This window comes from Engraulis encrasicolus, chromosome 6, assembly GCF_034702125.1.
Source record: "Engraulis encrasicolus isolate BLACKSEA-1 chromosome 6, IST_EnEncr_1.0, whole genome shotgun sequence".
Taxonomy (NCBI): domain Eukaryota; kingdom Metazoa; phylum Chordata; class Actinopteri; order Clupeiformes; family Engraulidae; genus Engraulis; species Engraulis encrasicolus.
In genome coordinates this window covers 38,160,672-38,178,368 of record NC_085862.1, presented here as the reverse complement: position 1 = coordinate 38,178,368, position 17,697 = coordinate 38,160,672, and the positions used below count along the sequence as shown (strand labels likewise).

General features: G+C 45.2%; 1 protein-coding gene across 5 annotated transcripts in view; it reads left to right on the top strand.

Annotated features, from left to right (window-relative positions):
- Positions 1 to 12,133, top strand: part of herc2 (HECT and RLD domain containing E3 ubiquitin protein ligase 2) — a 124,218-nt gene extending 112,085 nt beyond the window's left edge. For all 5 annotated transcript variants that reach the window (XM_063201519.1, XM_063201517.1, XM_063201516.1 and 2 more), the window contains 4 exons: positions 5,060 to 5,250; positions 7,547 to 7,652; positions 8,804 to 9,016; positions 10,946 to 12,133. In XM_063201519.1, coding sequence (XP_063057589.1) covers positions 5,060 to 5,250; positions 7,547 to 7,652; positions 8,804 to 9,016; positions 10,946 to 11,218 — 783 coding nt within the window. In that variant the 3' untranslated portion in view covers positions 11,219 to 12,133. The remainder of the gene's footprint in view (positions 1 to 5,059; positions 5,251 to 7,546; positions 7,653 to 8,803; positions 9,017 to 10,945) is intronic.
- Positions 12,134 to 17,697: the final 5,564 nt, after the last annotated feature.

The following is a 17,697-nucleotide window of genomic DNA, read 5'->3' as shown; positions in this document are numbered from 1 at the left end:
CTCTCCATGGTACATAATGGCACTACACTCAGAAAGTTCCTAAAATTATGTGTGTCATTATGATGGTCACGTATATGTTCTGGTATATATAGGCTCACACTTCCCATGATATCATGGTGGGAGGTAAGTTGGAACTAGTTGTTCAAACAAATACTTAAGGGTCATCATTAATGATCAATCAAGTGATCAACTGCAGGAAGATTGAAACAAAATGCTATGTGTATCTGAAATCTCTGTAACAATGCAATGATTGTAAATGTCAGTTGTGCTAGACATGTATACTGTAACACTACTGTGGCATGTGACTGTGTGTAATGTACAAGCTCTGAGGACCAGCATGGATTGTAGTATTACATTTATATCATGTCATGTACTTGGGAGTGTACTATAAATATACTTCAAGCATACCTGTTATATATTTACAATACTTAATTTGATATACTTTTTACAGACTTAAAATGTTCCAATGTAGTCCAAAGAAGCATGAAGTTAATATACTTTTATTGAACTTCTAGTAACAATAAGATGTTATAGAAGTGTACTCAAGCAAACTTTTAATGCCATACGAATGCATGAAAAGCGTGTTTGGAGCATACTTTCAAAAGTATGCTTGTAGCAGTGTTCACGCTAGAATTCCTACTGGCCGGACAAGTGGCCGGCTGCATTGCAGAATACCGGACATTTAGAATATCTAACGGACCTTCCCTCATATAGCCAAACACACACTCCCTAATGGGTCAAAGTGGCTAGTAAATATGTCTTTTCTACCAGCAAAACTTAAATTTCACTAGCATTGGGCCAGTTGGCTGGTGTTAAAGAGCCAGCTGCTTGTATGCACGAGGAGCAAACGCGCGCTCTCTTTCACATACCCGAGAGCTCAAACGAACTGAAAGAGAAAAAATCAGCCAGCCAACGTGCTGCACGCATAGGCATAGGCCTATCTAGCCAAGTTATCGACTGAAAACATTGTGTTTTATCAGCAAACCCGAAGAGGATTTCCCTACTCAAATTGGGTAACGATGTGATGACTGTAATGGTTGTGCAGTAACGGTAACAACGCTACTGAAATTTGAACTGTATTGCGTTGTGTTTCTGCGCTCTCAAGGGAATTTACACGTTCCGTACGACGCTCTATAGATGTGGGCGTGTGAGATACATCCACTAGCCATTTTGGCCGGTGATGAAAAAAGTGATAAAGCCCTGCATGGACTTTTACTGGGACTTCTCATGAGCATATCGTTCTCTGAAATGTATAAATTCACCCTCGACTGTAGCCTAGCCTACTTGGAGATCCACCACCATTTTTCAGGAGAAGTAAAAGTGAAAGTGATTTGATGCTGCGATGCTGCGCATGCCATCGCATTGGGTCCCAGGCTTGACTTCGCAACTGGGCATGAAATGGTTTTGCAAGCGCAATGCCCTTGGTGTTACTGATGAAATAAAATAAAATAAAAAACCTAAATTGTTCCTCGACATCAGCCAGCGTGAGTCAAGTGATAGGGAAGCAACTTGATTGGGGAGACCGCCGTGGGGGACGAGAGCGCAAGCAACACTATTGCGTGCGGTTTAGACTATGACACGTTCATTTACATAGGCTCTTCATAACTATTTTCGGCTGTGTTCAGTTTCATGTCACTGGTGTTTTGTGTAACATTCAGTATTTAAAATGAGCTAGTATTATTTACTGATTAATTTTAGTCATTTTTTGTCGGACATTTTGGCCGGTCACATTTTATTTTGCCGGTCATTCATGATGCAAAACGGCCAATGTCCGGCCACAGCCGGCTAACGTGAACCCTGGCTTGTAGCGCACTTAAAGTTGTCCAAAAGCGGTGTCAATTTAGCATCCTCAGTGTGCTGCAAGTGTGCTGAAGTACTGCTTTAGTAGTGCTTCAGCGCATTAATAGTGCAATGAAGCGCACTTTAAATCGCAGAAAATAGTACACTTTGTACTAAGTACGGTCAAAAAAAGTACACTTTAAGTAAATGGATTTTTCACCTGGGAAGACATCAAATGCATAATCTGGAGGCAGTCCATAGGCAGAGTTGAAGCCTTTGGATGGCACCGTAAGGGGAAGGGAACTACCATTAGCTTGCTTGTAGATTTTTATACTATATGTTAGTATTTTAGGGTACAACAGTTCACTTGCATCTTTCCCAGACTGCAGAGAGGAATCACTGAATGTGAATGTTTCAAAGACCTCACCACCCAAAAGGAATTGCATGTATACTTTTGTGTTATATTCTGAGTCACCTCAGAAGTGGATCATGGGAAAGGACTTTGCTGTTTATCAACCCAAGCCACAGTCGTTCCTGCTGGCACAGGGAATCGAACCCGCGACTCCCCAGCTACATTGGTGACATTGTAACCCATTGTAACACAGACACTTCAATATGTTCAGTTTTGTTTACCTAAGTTGATTTATCTGCCACAAACTTCCCATCTTCTGGAAATGACCCGTCTGACACAGTGCTGTGTTTTTGATTGGCACCGTCGGACCCCTGAGGATACCTGTCAGATGGAGGACACTTCATTTTCTCTTGACTTCAAGAAATCGAATTTTAAGTTATTTTATTTAAAAAAAAATTCTGTCTCTTTTTTTGTTAGGCAGTGTCACGTGTTACTGGTTGGTAGCTATGACAAGTCTCTGGAATACCATTATGCAACTGTCAAAGGCATTCATTTCTCCAGAGTTTACATAATGGGAAAATAAATGCAAACACTTTTTCATATCGTTGCTAGTGATTTAAGTGGGAGTCGTGAGATGCAAGGTTTTTTTTTTTTTACACTTTTTCATTCAGAGAAATGCTTTTTCGCCAACTGGATCAAAGGTTATAAGAGTATTTGTAGTTTGCTCGTTATGTGAGCTACTGTATTCAATCCCCCCAGTGATCCTTTTATGCATATTCCGCATTTATATATTTTCTCTTTTTTTTCCTGGATAGAGATTAGAGAGTCGGTCAGAAAGCCAGGGGTTTGCCCTCTTTAAGTAAGTGCATTTTCCTCCTGGATCAAAGGGAAATATTACGAGCGCCAATCCCTAGTGATCTCCATACATGGGTATATTCGTGTATGACCGTTACTGGCCTGTACATGCCATACCATACCGTACTACACGCTGCATTCTTGACGTTGTCTCGTGGCTGAGGTCAAGGTCGCTGAGCTGACTTTTTCCTCAGCAGCACTGTAGCTATGGATTAGCGGCTTCTGGGAGAGGGAAGTTAAACTGTACCATAGTATGAAGCAGAATTATGTATAACAGTTCTACGGCAGCCCCCATTGTAAAGACGTAGTAGAGGCATTCTTGACCTTGTCTCGTGGCTGGTAGAGGTCAGGGTCAGAGAGCTGACTGTTCAGTAGTACCACTGTACTTATGGATAGACTGCTTTTGGGGGGGGCAGGCTGTACTGTGGAAAGAAACACTGTTACGTATGCAATCCTACTGGAATCCCAGTATTGTGTGGTATGAAACACTGTTACATATGCAGGAATACTCCACTTTACAGAGAAGTGGACACACTTAGGGGATCTCAGCATCATCCTACCATGGTAAAAGGGCTTTGAGATTGACACAGGGAAAACGAAAAATGAACCCTCCAAATGGAAAGCACATTTCTCGGCGACCTTTTGTCAAGTTGTGTGTGTGTGCGTGTGCGCGTGCGTGCGTGTGCGTGTGTGTGCATCTGTGTGTCTTTGTTAGTAAATAGTGCCCTGGGGCGGTGCATTTTCTCATCACAGGATCTGGGATGGGTATTTCAACTTCTTAACCATAGCGGTGGTGATGTAGCGATAAGGCTGTGCATTGCTTCTGCAATTGAACATTTGACGACTTTATAAGATAAAAGGAATGCACTGCTATGAGCAATGAATTGTACACTACATGATCTATGTAGTATGGAGGTTAAGTATGTGTCTGTCTGTCTGTCTGCGGGAGTGTGTGTGTGTGCTTCTGCATAACTGTGCGTGTTTGTCTGTCTGTCTGTGGGAGTGTGTGTGTGTGTGTGTGTGTGTGTGCGCGCGCGCGTGTGTGCGTGCGCGTGTGTGTATTTGTGGAGGTGAGCCCTACTGTATTGTATGCGTGTTTCCACGTGCGAGGCCCGGGGCGCTCTCGCTGTAATCATGAGTTGCTCGGCGGTGCGCTGTGACTGAGGTTAACAGCAGAGGATGGCTCCCGCTCACAGAGCGCCTGTTGTTCAACTGCTCTTTCTCTTGTGGTCTTGTGCCGAGTAGATTTCCTGGGTAACCTTTTGTGATAACTTTGGGCAAGAGCTGAGGGAGCTTACTTTATCGTGTGTGTGTGTGTGTGTGTGTGTGTGTGTGTGTGTGTGTGTGTGTGTGTGTGTGTGTGTGTGTGTGTGTGTGTGTGTGTGTGTGTGTGTGTGTGTGTGTGTGTGTGTGTGTGTAAATGTGACTTTCCAAGAAGACGCGCACACATACATTGCAGTCAGGTGATGATAATGCCTCAATCCTGGCCCAAATACACTCAGACTTGATTGTCCTCTTGGACAACCGCAGACATTGTCATTTTTCTCTCAAATTATGTTTTTTTTTTGCCTTGGGTTGTATCTTTACTTATGCAATTCATTTGGAATTCATAGTTCAAGCCTTACTCCGTGTCAGCATTAATATGCGCCTACACACACACACACACACACACACACACACACACACACACACACACACACACACACACACACACACACACACACACACCACAAAAAAACCCTGTTACAGGTAATGCAACAGCATTACGCTCAGCATGGAATTGAGTAGCCTGAGGGTCTTTGCTGTTTCTGCCACGGTGACACTATATTGTGTCCTCTATCATACAATCACTCAATCTCTCCTTTTTTTTCCTTCTCTACTGCCATCTCTCTATATCTCTCTCTCTTCCACTCCTCCCACTCTCTGTATCACTCCCCGTCTCTGTGTATCTCTCTATCACACACTCTCTCTCTCTCTCTCTCTCTCTCTCTCTCTCTCTCTCTCTCTCTCTCTCTCTCTCTCTCTCTCTCTCTCTCTCTCTCTCTCTCTCTTCTCCTCCTCCTCCTCCTCCAGGTGGATAAGGACTTCATCCCGGGCCTGATGTATATCCGTGATAACGAGGCGACGGCGGAGGAGTTTGAGGCCATCCCGCTGCCCTTCACGGTCCCCAACGCCTGCGGCCAGGAGGTGCAGCTCAGCTCCAAGCACTCGCACATTAGCCTGGAGAACCGCGCAGAGTATGTGCGCCTGGCCATCAACTACAGGTGAGACACACACCACACCACACTATACACATACACACTCCTACACACTCATATCCACGCACATGCACGCACACACGCACATGCCCAGATAAGGCACCTCATACACACCTACACACACACATCCACACCTCAAGCAGTCCAACATGGAGAACTGCACCTCGTCATCAATTACAGGTGTGATATACACACTTCAAACATGCCCCCACATACACTTGCATCAACCACAGATTGGACACACACGTGCGCACGCACACGCATGCGCACACACGCACGCGCGCGCACACGCACACATACGCATGCACACACACACACACACACACACACACACACACACACACACACACACACACACACACACGCGCGCGCGCACATACACATGCACACACACACACACACATACTGTACACATGCACATACACAAGTCTAGATGAGACCTCTCATACTCTTACGCACGCCAATTCTATCTCACTCCAAGCACTCCAACCCACATCAGCCTGGAGAACCACGCACATTATGTGTGCCCGGAAATCAACTACATTTGAGATATGCTGCAAGCGAGCACACGCATATATGCGTGCTCACAAGTGCATACATGACCACCCAGAGGAAGTCTCGCATACATTCATGGGCATGCATATAGTAACGCTTCTTACTACATGGATTGACAAGCACGCACATAAAACACACCTTTAGTACTATATGTACGCTCATTGATTATGCATACAGGAGGTAAATTAGTCCATCAACACACACACACACACACACACACACACACACACACACACACACACACACACACACACAAACACAAACACACACACACACGCACCCTGTTGACTTCTCTGAGCCCTGTACTTGGTGTCCGTCTGTCATCTGAGTGCTGTGTTGACGTGTGGAGTGCAGCTCTCCAGTCTGGGAGCTGAGCTGAGCTGAGCTGAGTGGAGTGGAGTGGAGTGTTTCACTTGATGACGGGGGGCTGCTAGCAGCTTGTTATTATTAGCTCGGGCCTCATGTCTGGGGCTGGGCTGAGCGTCTGAGTAGTTATTTATTTATTTGATTATTTGTGAATATAATTAATGTTTTTTTTTGTTTACTTCACTTGGGAATGGGTGGGGATTTTTTTTTTTGCTTGCGCCAGTGTGTTAGAAAGAATCCATGAGCCTGCAAACTTGTCAGTATGAGGAGTGTGTGCGTGTGTGCGTGTGCGCGTGCGCGTGCGCGTGCGCGTGTGCGTGTGTGTGTGAGAGAGACTGAAAGCGAACAAGCGCGAGACAAGGCTGTGTGTTCACAGCAGCTTGAGCTGTTTCTGTCTTTGCGGTTGTTAATGTGTTATAGTGTATTTTAGTTCAGACTGTGTTGTAGCTCTGTGTTCTTGCACTTGAGGCCTTTTTTTAACCTGTGTGAATATGCATTGCTGCATTTGTTGCTTCATTTGTGTCGTGTACTCTCAGTCGCTGAGGATAAAAGCATTTGCCATTTCCAAAGTGTAAAGTGTGTGTGCGTGTGTGCGTGTGCGTTTGTGTGTGTGTGTGTGTGTGTGTATGTGTGTGTGTGTGTGTGTACTCGTGTCTGTTTGTATGTGTGTGTGTGTGTGTGTCTACTCGTTTTTTTTGTCCCCTCGTGTCTGGTTGTGTGTGTGCGTGTGCGCGCGTTTTTTTGTCCCCTCGTGTCTGTTTGTGTGTCTGTGTGTGTGCGCGCGCGTGCGTGTGCGTTTGAGAAGGGCAAACTCTAGTTGACATAATGCCCGGTTTTTGCCACACGGCCCTCAACACACCTCAAGTCCGGGTGCAATTCTGTTAGTAGGGCAGTGAGCAAAGTTTGAACTCTCCTCTAGTTCAGTCGTGTTTGTGTGTGGGTGTGCACACACAAGTGTATTAACATATTTCTGATGGCTACGTCTATGTGCGTCATTCTGTGTGCACAGTATTTTGGTTTTTATTATGTGTGTGTGTGTTAACACCTCTGTGATTACCCGCGTTTTGCCGTGTTTCCTCTCCCGGTTGCATGAGTTTGCTTGCTAAGATCTGTATGTGTTTGTTTAGCCTCATACGGTATTGTGCCGTTATATTATGTCTGTGTGTATGACCTCCTCTCTGATTGCGTGTGTGTGTGTGTGTGTGTGTGTGTGTGTGTGTGTGTGTGTGTGTGTGTGTGTGTGTGTGTGTGTGTGTGTGTGTGTGTGTGTGTGTGTGTGTGTGTGTGTGTGTGTGTGTGTGTGTGTGTGTGTGTGTGTGTGTGTGTGTGTGTGTGTGTGTGTGTGTGTGTGTGTGTGTGTGTGTGTGTGTGTGCCCTGCAGGCTGCATGAGTTTGATGAGCAGGTGGCTGCTGTGAGGGAGGGCATGGCCCGCGTGGTCCCCGTGCCCCTCCTCTCGCTCTTCACCGGCTACGAGTTGGAGACCATGGTGAGAATACACACACACACACACAGTTACACACACACTCACGCGCCCGCTCGCTCGCTCGCTCTCTCTCGCTCTCTCTCTCACTCACATTAAATGGAAATTAAAAATAAACACATACAGAAACACACACACTTTAAGATGGCTCTTTATCATGCACACACACACACACATACATTAAGAATGGACTTGGATCATGCACACGCATACACAAACTCATTTTCTAACAGGACAAAACCACACACACACACACACACACACACACACACACACACACACACACACACACACACACACACACACACACACACACACACACACACACACACACACACACACACATTAAGATGGGACATGATTGTGCACACGCATACACAAACTCCTTTTCTAACAGGACAAAACACACACACACACACACACACACACACACACACACACACACACACCCAGTATGGGAAGAGAGTTTGAAGCCCTGCATTTAAACCCCCATGAGTGGCTGGCCATCTGCAGGCAGATCTGCTGAACTCTTCAACTCCACACCATGCTGTTTACCATAGCTACTAGCTACCACTGTCTACGCATATCTCCACATGCGAGCAGGAGTTCACATGCAGTTTATGGCCACCGCACAAGCGCCACTACTTGCTACTACAAAGGCAGTTTGCCATAACACTTCAGTCCTCACTTCCATTCATCTTCTTCATTTTATCTTTTGTAAACGTTTCAACGCTTTCTCGTTCACTTCTTTTCACCCCTTTCCCTTTTCTTACCCATTCCTGTACTCCCTCCATCCCTCTCTTCCATCCATCTATCCATCCTTCCATCCTCACGTCTATCCATCCATCCTCTCATTCATCATTCCTCTCCACATCCGTCCATCCTTCCATTTCCATTCATCCACCCGTGTCTTCATCTATCCATCCACCCATCCCTGCCTGCCTCTCTACATCCATCTACCTAACCTCTCCCTACACCTCCATCCATGGCGCGCCTTTGAGCAAAGCACCTAACCCCTAACGTTGCTCCAGGGACTGTAACCAATACCCTGAAAATGAATAACTGTAAGTTGCTTTGGATAAAGAAAGCCTCAGCTACTGTAAGTGTAATGTAATGTAGTGTAATGTAATCTATCTCTTCCTCCCCTCATCCTCCAGGTGTGTGGAAGCCCAGACATCCCTCTGCACCTGCTGAAGTCGGTGGCCACGTATAAGGGCGTGGAGCCCACGGCGCCCCTGATCCAGTGGTTCTGGGAGGTCATGGAGTCCTTCTCCAACACTGAGCGCTCGCTCTTCCTGCGCTTCGTCTGGGGCCGCACGCGCCTGCCCAGGACCATCGCCGACTTCCGCGGACGGGACTTTGTCGTGCAGGTGGGTTCTCTTTCGGTCGATTTCACTCGACATCTCACTATGGGTTACGGCCTCTGCCCCTTCAACATTGCAGCAGTGCTGTAAAATATACTTCAATTGAATGCAATAGAATACCTGTTACTGTCACGCCACACTGAAAGCAACCCCTTGTCTACTACAGATCAGGTTAATATTTACCACTGACATAAATAAATAATATCACAAGAAAAGCTGAATAATTAAAAAGATACAATAGATTGGATTGCGGTGTCTTTTGGATATCATGGAAGGCGTAAAATGTTTTACTGTTATTATCCAGTCAAAATACAGAGAGCTGAAGCTTACAGCTGAAGGATTCATCTGAGCTCCTTTTTCCCCATGAATGCTGCTGAGCAGTCACCATGGTAACAAGGAGGACGAGTTTCCACATTCTTTTCCTCTTTTATCATTTGAATAAGGAAGGTGTTATGGAGCTTGTTTACCAGCGTGTTTGTCAAACCAACCAAAAATCTGGGACTCTTGTGAATTTTGTCTGAAGGCTCAACTTCAGTCCTTACATATTGAGCCGTGAGTCAAAACATACGGTGATGGCTTTGTTGATTTAGCTTGCTGACATTTGCTTCATTCAGCAAATCAATCAATAGTCTCTACTTTTTAGTGTTGCCTACACACTGTAAGTCAGAGTTTTACAATGATGAACCTCTCACTGATTTATAGCCATGCAGACCAGGGAAACCATGGTCCACAGGGTTCCTGAAACCAACTGGTGGGTGGGGGTAGTGAGTGCCCAGTGCTCTCCTCCATCTACCCCTACGATTGCAATGTCCTGAACATAGCACGGCCCTCCAGGGAAGCTAAGAAGTGGGGGACAAATGGGTCAGTTGTCCCTGGCCCAGGGAGAGAGGGCCCCCAGAAATGGGTCCCCATTACATGATATGTATTAGGTGGGGGGCCCTTTCAGAAGACTTTGTCCCGGGCTCGGGAAAACCTGTCAGCGACCCTGCCAACCTCACTCACTGTTATGGCTGGTACTTGCCACTTAAACGCTTAGGCTGAATTGTGCCATGTGCCTACAAATAACAGTCCAAGGTTCGCGGTCATGAACTTCTCAGTGCTGATGAGCATGTTCATGTTTCTCTCCACCGTGTTCAGGTCCTAGGCAAGTACATCAACTTCCTCAAACCAGTGACACTTGTCTCTTCAAATGTAACCTGGAAAGAGTGCACATTTTTGCTGTTTTCAACTTCTTTCTAAATAAGCAAGGCCTTTATTTTTAAACTGTGTTCAGGTTCTGCTTAACTGCACAGAAGCTGAGTTGTGCTGACTCTGAGTGCTGTAACGTAACTCTTTTCATTTTGTTGTGAGCTGTTCAGGTCCTGATCATGACATTACACTTAGCTGACGCTTTTATCCAAAGCGACGTACAGTTATTACAGGGTATTGGTTACAGTCCCTGGAGCGATATGGGGTTAGGTGACTTGCTCAAGGGCACTTCAGCCAAGGAGGGAGAAAGGGACTGGTAAGGCTGGGGATTGAACCTGCAACCCTGTGATCTACAGTCCTACTACTTAACCATTACACCACAGCTACCCCCGAGTATATGAACTTCCCCAAAGCAGTGCCCTTTGCTTTTTTCGGCATTGCCAACACTCTGAGATTTGTTGTGATGAACTTTTCAATGCTGATGACCTTCTTACATTGTCATGTTTACAGTTTCTCTCCACAGTGTTCAGGTGAACTTCCTCACACCAGTGGCCTTTGCTTTTTTTAACGTATCCTACAGAGTTCACGTTTTTTTGCTGAGATGAACTTCGTACTGTACTAACACGCAAGGCCTTGATGAACTTCGTACTGTACTAACATGCAAGGCCTTGTTTCTCCACCCCCATGTAGGTGCTGAACTTCGTACTGTACTAACACGCAAGGCCTTGTTTCTCCACCCCCATTTAGGTGCTGGACAAGTACAACCCTCCGGACCACTTCCTGCCCGAGTCCTACACCTGCTTCTTCCTGCTCAAGCTGCCGCGCTACTCCTGCAAGCAGGTGTTGGAGGAGAAGCTCAAGTACGCCATCCACTTCTGCAAGTCCATCGACACCGACGACTACGCGCGCATCGCCCTGACCGGCGAGCCCGCTGCCGACGACAGCAGCGAAGATTCCGACAACGAAGACGCCGACTCGTTCGCCTCGGACTCCACGCAGGACTACCTGACGGGCCACTGAAGCGGACGCTTAGGCATTAAACGGGCCACTGATGCTGACGCTCATAAAAGGGGCCCTTTTCCTTAATGCAGTGATGGACCGCTTGAATTCAGAAGCTACAATCCATTGCCACACATTCCAAACGAATGGCAATGATTTTACCTGTCCGGTCATTTGGAATATGTGGCACTGGATTGTAGCTTCGGAATACAGGTTGCCCATCACTGCTTTAATGTATCGTTGAAAAAAAATATGTGCAATTAGCTTTAAAAAAAAGCACCGTAAGCTGGAGAGGAGACGTTTTAGGAAGAGGATAAACAAATAAATACATAATGTAAAACACAAGCATATAGATTTTTTTTTTATTATTGTTAAGTGTGTAGGAACAGGACACGAAAGGAGAGGAGAGGCAAAAAAAAAATCGGCTGCACATGTGATTTTCATGTTCATGACTGTTCCTGCAGTCATTCAAAAACAAAGGGCCTGGACGGGTGGCCTAGCACTGTGTGTGTGTGTGTGAGTGTGAGCGTGAGAAATGATGTATGTGGACCGTATTGTTCAACAAAAAGACGAGAGTATTATTACAGTGTTTTATGTTTCCTCTCCTTCACATTTTTTTCAATAGCATTGTTTCTTTATAAGAACCTTTTTTTAAGAAAACAAAAAGATATGAAGGTTTCGCCGTTTCTTGAGTCGACTTGATCCGAAACCCAGAGGTGGGCTTTGGCTTCTGGTTTCATTTTTAGGTTGTCTATCACTGTCTATCCTGCCTCTCCCGTTGGTCTAAGACAAGGGTGTATGCACTGTTGTCCATTATGGAATGTACATAAAAAAAATATGATTGTGCCATGCCTTCATTAAATGTCTAATTCACATGTAATAATAAATGTTAATAAATTCATTTCTGTTAATAAATTTAAACCAAATATAATTTAATTTCCCTGAGTCGTGATCTGTTTGTCCAAAGCATGATGACCTGGTGGTGGCATCATTTGGTGTGAATTAAGTGACTGGTAATTACAGGTAGTGTTGCACCAATACCATTTTTTGGCCCTGATACCGATACCCGATACCTGGCTGTGCAGTATCGGCCGATACCGATACCATATCGATACCGATACCACCCTATTTGAAATGTATATGAAGGGCTGTAGTGCATACTACTTGGATATACAATCATTGCATGGCTTTGTCAGGCTGCTGCCTACCTTTGTGAAACAGGAAAAAGACTAATACAAAGTGAATCCAGCAAAACTTTTTATACTTTTTAAATACCTCTATGAAATAACTAATTTCAAGGCTGTTTAAGTGTCATACAAGCACCTGCAAATGGTATCGGTGCCCTATTTGTTGGTACTCGCCGATACCGATACCACCATTTTAGTGCCGATCCACCGATACTGGTATCGGTATCGGTGCAACACTACTGGTAATGTCGACAAATTGTAATCATCAAAATTCTAAACTCAGATTTAATAGGAGGAAATTGGGCCAAAGGCGCATTCAATGCCTGGGATTGGGGCTCTGTTAACTCATCCCATCAGATCATGCACTTGAAGTCCAAAAGAAACGGCTTTTGGTTTGCCGATAAAAGCTCTCCAATGTCGTCGGACATCAGTGTCACTAAGAATGGCTAATGTGAGAGTCTCCGCCTTGCTCTGCGCCGCAGCTAGCGGCTGCATTCCTCTGGCATTGGGAGATGTGGGATTAATGAAATCCTTGGTAATTGCCTCCACAGGCTCTGCCCACCACCACAACCTGCACCGCCGGCGACGTTCCCAACTCCTCAACTCCTTAACTTCACCTCAGTGACAGTCCAGTCACCCACTTTACCCACTTTGCCCACTTTATGGCTTTCATAGTATTTAGTAGTTTACTGCTCATGTTTTTTTAATGCACAATGTTTATTGAAGGAAATAGGCATTTTACAGGATGTCAATATACAACATATCCCTTCATATTGTTTAGCTTTACTCACAAAGAACAACAAAAATAACCCCAGCCAACCCCCCACGCCACATAAAATGCAACTGGAAGAACAAAAAAAGAGGGAGACAGAGGGAAGCAGAACAAACCAAAAAGAGCCAGCTAACTTTTTAAAAAGCATCGAGGTAAGACTGTGACAATGAGGAAAAGGATATGAGGAGTGCTCAGGACCTAAGAGTCAGTGGCCTACGTTTCTGACCATACTGCTCATGCTTAAGCTCTCCTTCCAGTTCTCGTCAAGTGAATTTTATTACCTGTACTGGCCATGAATTAGTCACAACTGCTTAATTGGCCATAAATGTAAACAAACAAATCTCTCTCTCTCACACACACACACTTTCTCCCAGTCTGTTTCTCTTGCTACCCCCCCCCCCTCTCTCTCTCCCTCCCTCCCCTCACTTGTCATAATAACATATATACTGCTCATGCTTAAGCTCTCCTTCCATCCTCTCTCCCTCCCTCCCTCCCTCCCCCTTCTCGGCTAACCCTCACGTGCTGCTCAAAGCGTGGAGCTGATGTGATGTGTGTGTACAGTGAGAGGTGTGAGAGCCTAAGACGCAGTCCCCTCTCAGCTGAGTCAGTCCACATGCTCACCCTCCCCTCTCCTCCCGACACAGACACACACCACATTCTTCCATGTTTACCACCGCAAAATAGTAGTAAAGAGAAGGGGGGAAAACGTGAAACTGCCTGTCAAAGTTCAACTACGTCTGATCCCCAACACCCCCCCCCTCCTCCCTGCCCCTCTCTCCCTCTCTCTCTCTCTCTCTCTCTCTCTCTCTCTCTCTCTCACACACACACACACACACACACACACACACACACACACACACACACTCACACATACACACACACTAACTCACATGTTGACGTCAAAAAGATGTAATCTCACATGATACTCTCCTGCTGGAGGGATTACAGTTGTGTGTGGAATGGCTGATGATGTGCGTATGGTTAGGGGGGGGGGGGGGGGGGGGGATGAATGGGGCGGCGAGTCAAACATCTCGTGTTTTATGATGGCTTAAATCACGATGCCTCAAAAGCTGAGAGAGAGAGGGAGAGATGAAGAAAAAAAAGAAAATCACCGGCATTCTTATGCGTATTAACTTTTTGCCCCCCAGCCAGCCCCTGTCTTTTCTCTTGTGAGAAATTAAATGCTGGAGAGTACTGTACTCTGTGTGTACTCTGCAGCTGGTCAGGTGCTTTCCTCATGCTTACACCGCCTGCCCACTAGCTAATTGGGGAAGGGGCAGAGGAGAGGAGATGGGGGCAGAGGAGAGGAAATGGGGGTGTAGATGAGAGGAGGGGAGAGGAGAGGAGAGATGTGGGGGTAGAGGAGAGAAGAGGAGATGGGGGTAGAGGAGAGAAGAGGAGAGAAGAGGAGATGGGGATAGAGGAGAAGGAGGAGAGGAGAGGAGAAGGAGGAGAGGAGAGGAGATGGGGCAGAGGAGAGGAGATGGGAGGGAGAGGAGAGGAGAGGAGAGGAGATTGTAGGTGGAGGAGAGGAGATTGGGGTAGGAGAGGGGAGGGGAGGGGAGAGGAGGCCACACTGGGGGAGTTATGTGATGTGGTGCCAGGATGGCAACAGTGGGTGAAAGGAGCACTGGAGCATGGGCAGCCACAGGTGGTTTTGTCTACTCTGTCCAATTCTCTGCCTCGGCCCGGTCTGGTCACAGCAGCAGCTGTTCTTACCCCTTTGGGGGCCCTAGGCAAAATAGAGGCATGGGGCCCTTTTGAATTACTTTCGCTGGTATTTACCTTGTCAGTTGGGGGCCCCCTACAAATGGTCAAATTTGGTGGGGCTCTAGACTTATACAGTGCCATGAGAAAGTTTGGGCACCCTTTTGGAAAATCATTACATCTGTTTATTTCTCGTTGAACTTTTAAAGTAGCAACTTCATTTTAACATGTGTTAAACTGTAACGAAAGAGAAACATTTCAGCAGTGGAAGAATTTTCATAGGTGTTCTAAAAATACATTTATGTGGATTTAAACAAAAATAGGCGTGCGTATAAATATGGGCACCCCAAAGAAGGTATACCATTAATATGAAGTAGAGCTCACCTTTGCCGCACAAACTGGTTTTAATGACTTTGGAATCCCTTCAGTCACCAAGACAGACATGATTGGTCATTAAAATGTTATTTATCATACAAAATAGCAGACGAGGCTTGTCCTAAGTTCTGTCTTGGAGAGTGGAATATGCTGGGCTCTGGACAAACTGTAGTTTGTTGAAAAATAATTAAAAAGGCCATGGCTAAAGGATGGTAAGAATTGTAACAGGCACACTAACACCTCCATAGAATTACAAGACCATAGCTGCTGATAGTGCAGACTTAGACATGGGTCTTTCCACGTATACTTTTCACAAGGCAAAAGCTAATTGGATGGGTGATGAATAAAAAGGCTTTCCTGTGTATCCATCAGAAATAAGTTGTTAAACTTATGCAGAAAGCTTATCTGGACAAGCTAAAAAGCATTTTGGGAAATCATAGTGTGGTCCCATAAATGCACCCATAAATTCTATGACCTCTGGTCTAAAACACACCCTACTATAGGTCTGCGTGGATAGTATACACATTGTAAAACGTATTACAGTTAAGGGCCTCACTAATTATTTTCAAATAGCATATTTTTTAAAAGAATGTTCAAGTGTCCATCACAAAATTAGAGCTGAGCAGAGTTTGGACTTTCCAGCAGGACATTGTTTGCACTGCACTGATCAGAATTCAACAATGAGTTAATGCAAAACAACAAGTACAATGTCTTGAAATAGTCATACCAATCTTGAGATATCACCATCATTGAAAAAGAATGAATTTATTTGAACCAGGATGTCTAAAGAAGACAGATGAGTAACATAACTGAATTAGAGGGGTTCTGGATAGAATAATTGGCAACTATTCAGTAGCACCAGGCAGTTGGAACTTGTCTTCTTGTATAGCAAGAAGCTTTTTTGGGGTGCCCATGTTTATGCACACACATATTTTTGTTTAAATCCACATAAAAATCTTTCTATAAGACCTATGAACATTCTTCTACTGCTAAAATGTTTCCCTTTCCCTACAGTTTAACATATGTTAAAAGGAAGTTGCTACTTTAAAAGCGCAACGAGAAATAAACCAATGTAATGATTTTCCAAAAGGGTGCCCAAACTTCCAATGGCACTGTAGGTACAACCACCTCTGGGTCACAGTCCATCAGACTGTGTCAAGTAAAGTCTTAGCATCTGTAACACTTGAAAACGTTCACCCCTCAACACACTTGGCCCAGTCGGTCATATAGGCCTACTGTATGTTACCAATAGTCAGACTAAAGGCATTGCCTTGGTCCCCATCAAATATGTCCTCTGTTGAAGCCCTGCTATAGTAAATTCTAGCAAACATAGCTCAAAAGGGCCCAATGTCTATATGTTCGGCCTAAAATACTTCAACTTCATCACAAATGTCTCCAAATGTAAACTATTGAGCTGGTAGAAGGAAAGTCTAGTGTTGAAGAGGAGTCTGTGGGTCTTGGGCATGGTGCTGTGGTAAAGGGGCGTATGGGAGGACATGGCCTATGGATATCCATGGAGTTGTGGTGGGGAGGCTGAGAAGTGGAGCAGTGGTCTGAGGCCTGGGGGGAGACTGATATGCTGACTGATATTCTTACTGAATTAAGAAACGGCCACGTTGAGAATACTATTTAGCTCCAGTTGAAAATTGTTTCGTACCTTTCCTGTGCACATCTTTCTCTTGGACACTCATTTGTGCTGTATGCCTTACACCTGACCTGGAAGCGGGACAACCCAAATAACCAGATTTTGAAAAACAATTTAAGTCAGCTACAGTCATGTCTGAAGAGGGGTTTTCATCCAAAACGTCATGAAAAAAATAAATAAATAAGTGGGAGCAGAAAAATAGTGTTGAAGCTGACTTTTTTTTTATCTGTATGCCTTACTTCTGCCTTGCTATTTTGCTTTGTGTGGTCTGCTCATGTGTTCTGCTCTGTTTCATCCTCCTCTCTGTTTGGTTTTATGACAGCCCACAGCTCTGTCTTTATTTACCCTGTTTTATCTTTTTTACACCGTCCCCCTATTTTACAAAGACACACAGGCCCACAAACCCAAACCGTCATCCTCCTACCCCCTCTGGCTGCTTACTCACACACATTAATTCACACACACACACACACACACACACACACACACACACACACACACACACACACACACACACACACACACACACACACACACACACACACACACACACACACACACACACACACACACACACACACACACACAAAGACCTCCGGCATGCAACCTAACCACAAGACCTGTGTGTTCCCGGAACTGATTTCTTCACGGCCCAGTGGACATCTCCGGCAGGATTGTTACAAATCAGCGCATCCTAAGGGCTCCAATCCGTACTGCGTTTCTACTCAGGTCCCGCTACTTTTTCGGTTGCCAAAACAGCATTCTTAAAAAATCACCAGTGGAGCTCTCAGATGCTCTGATCTCTACAGTGTAG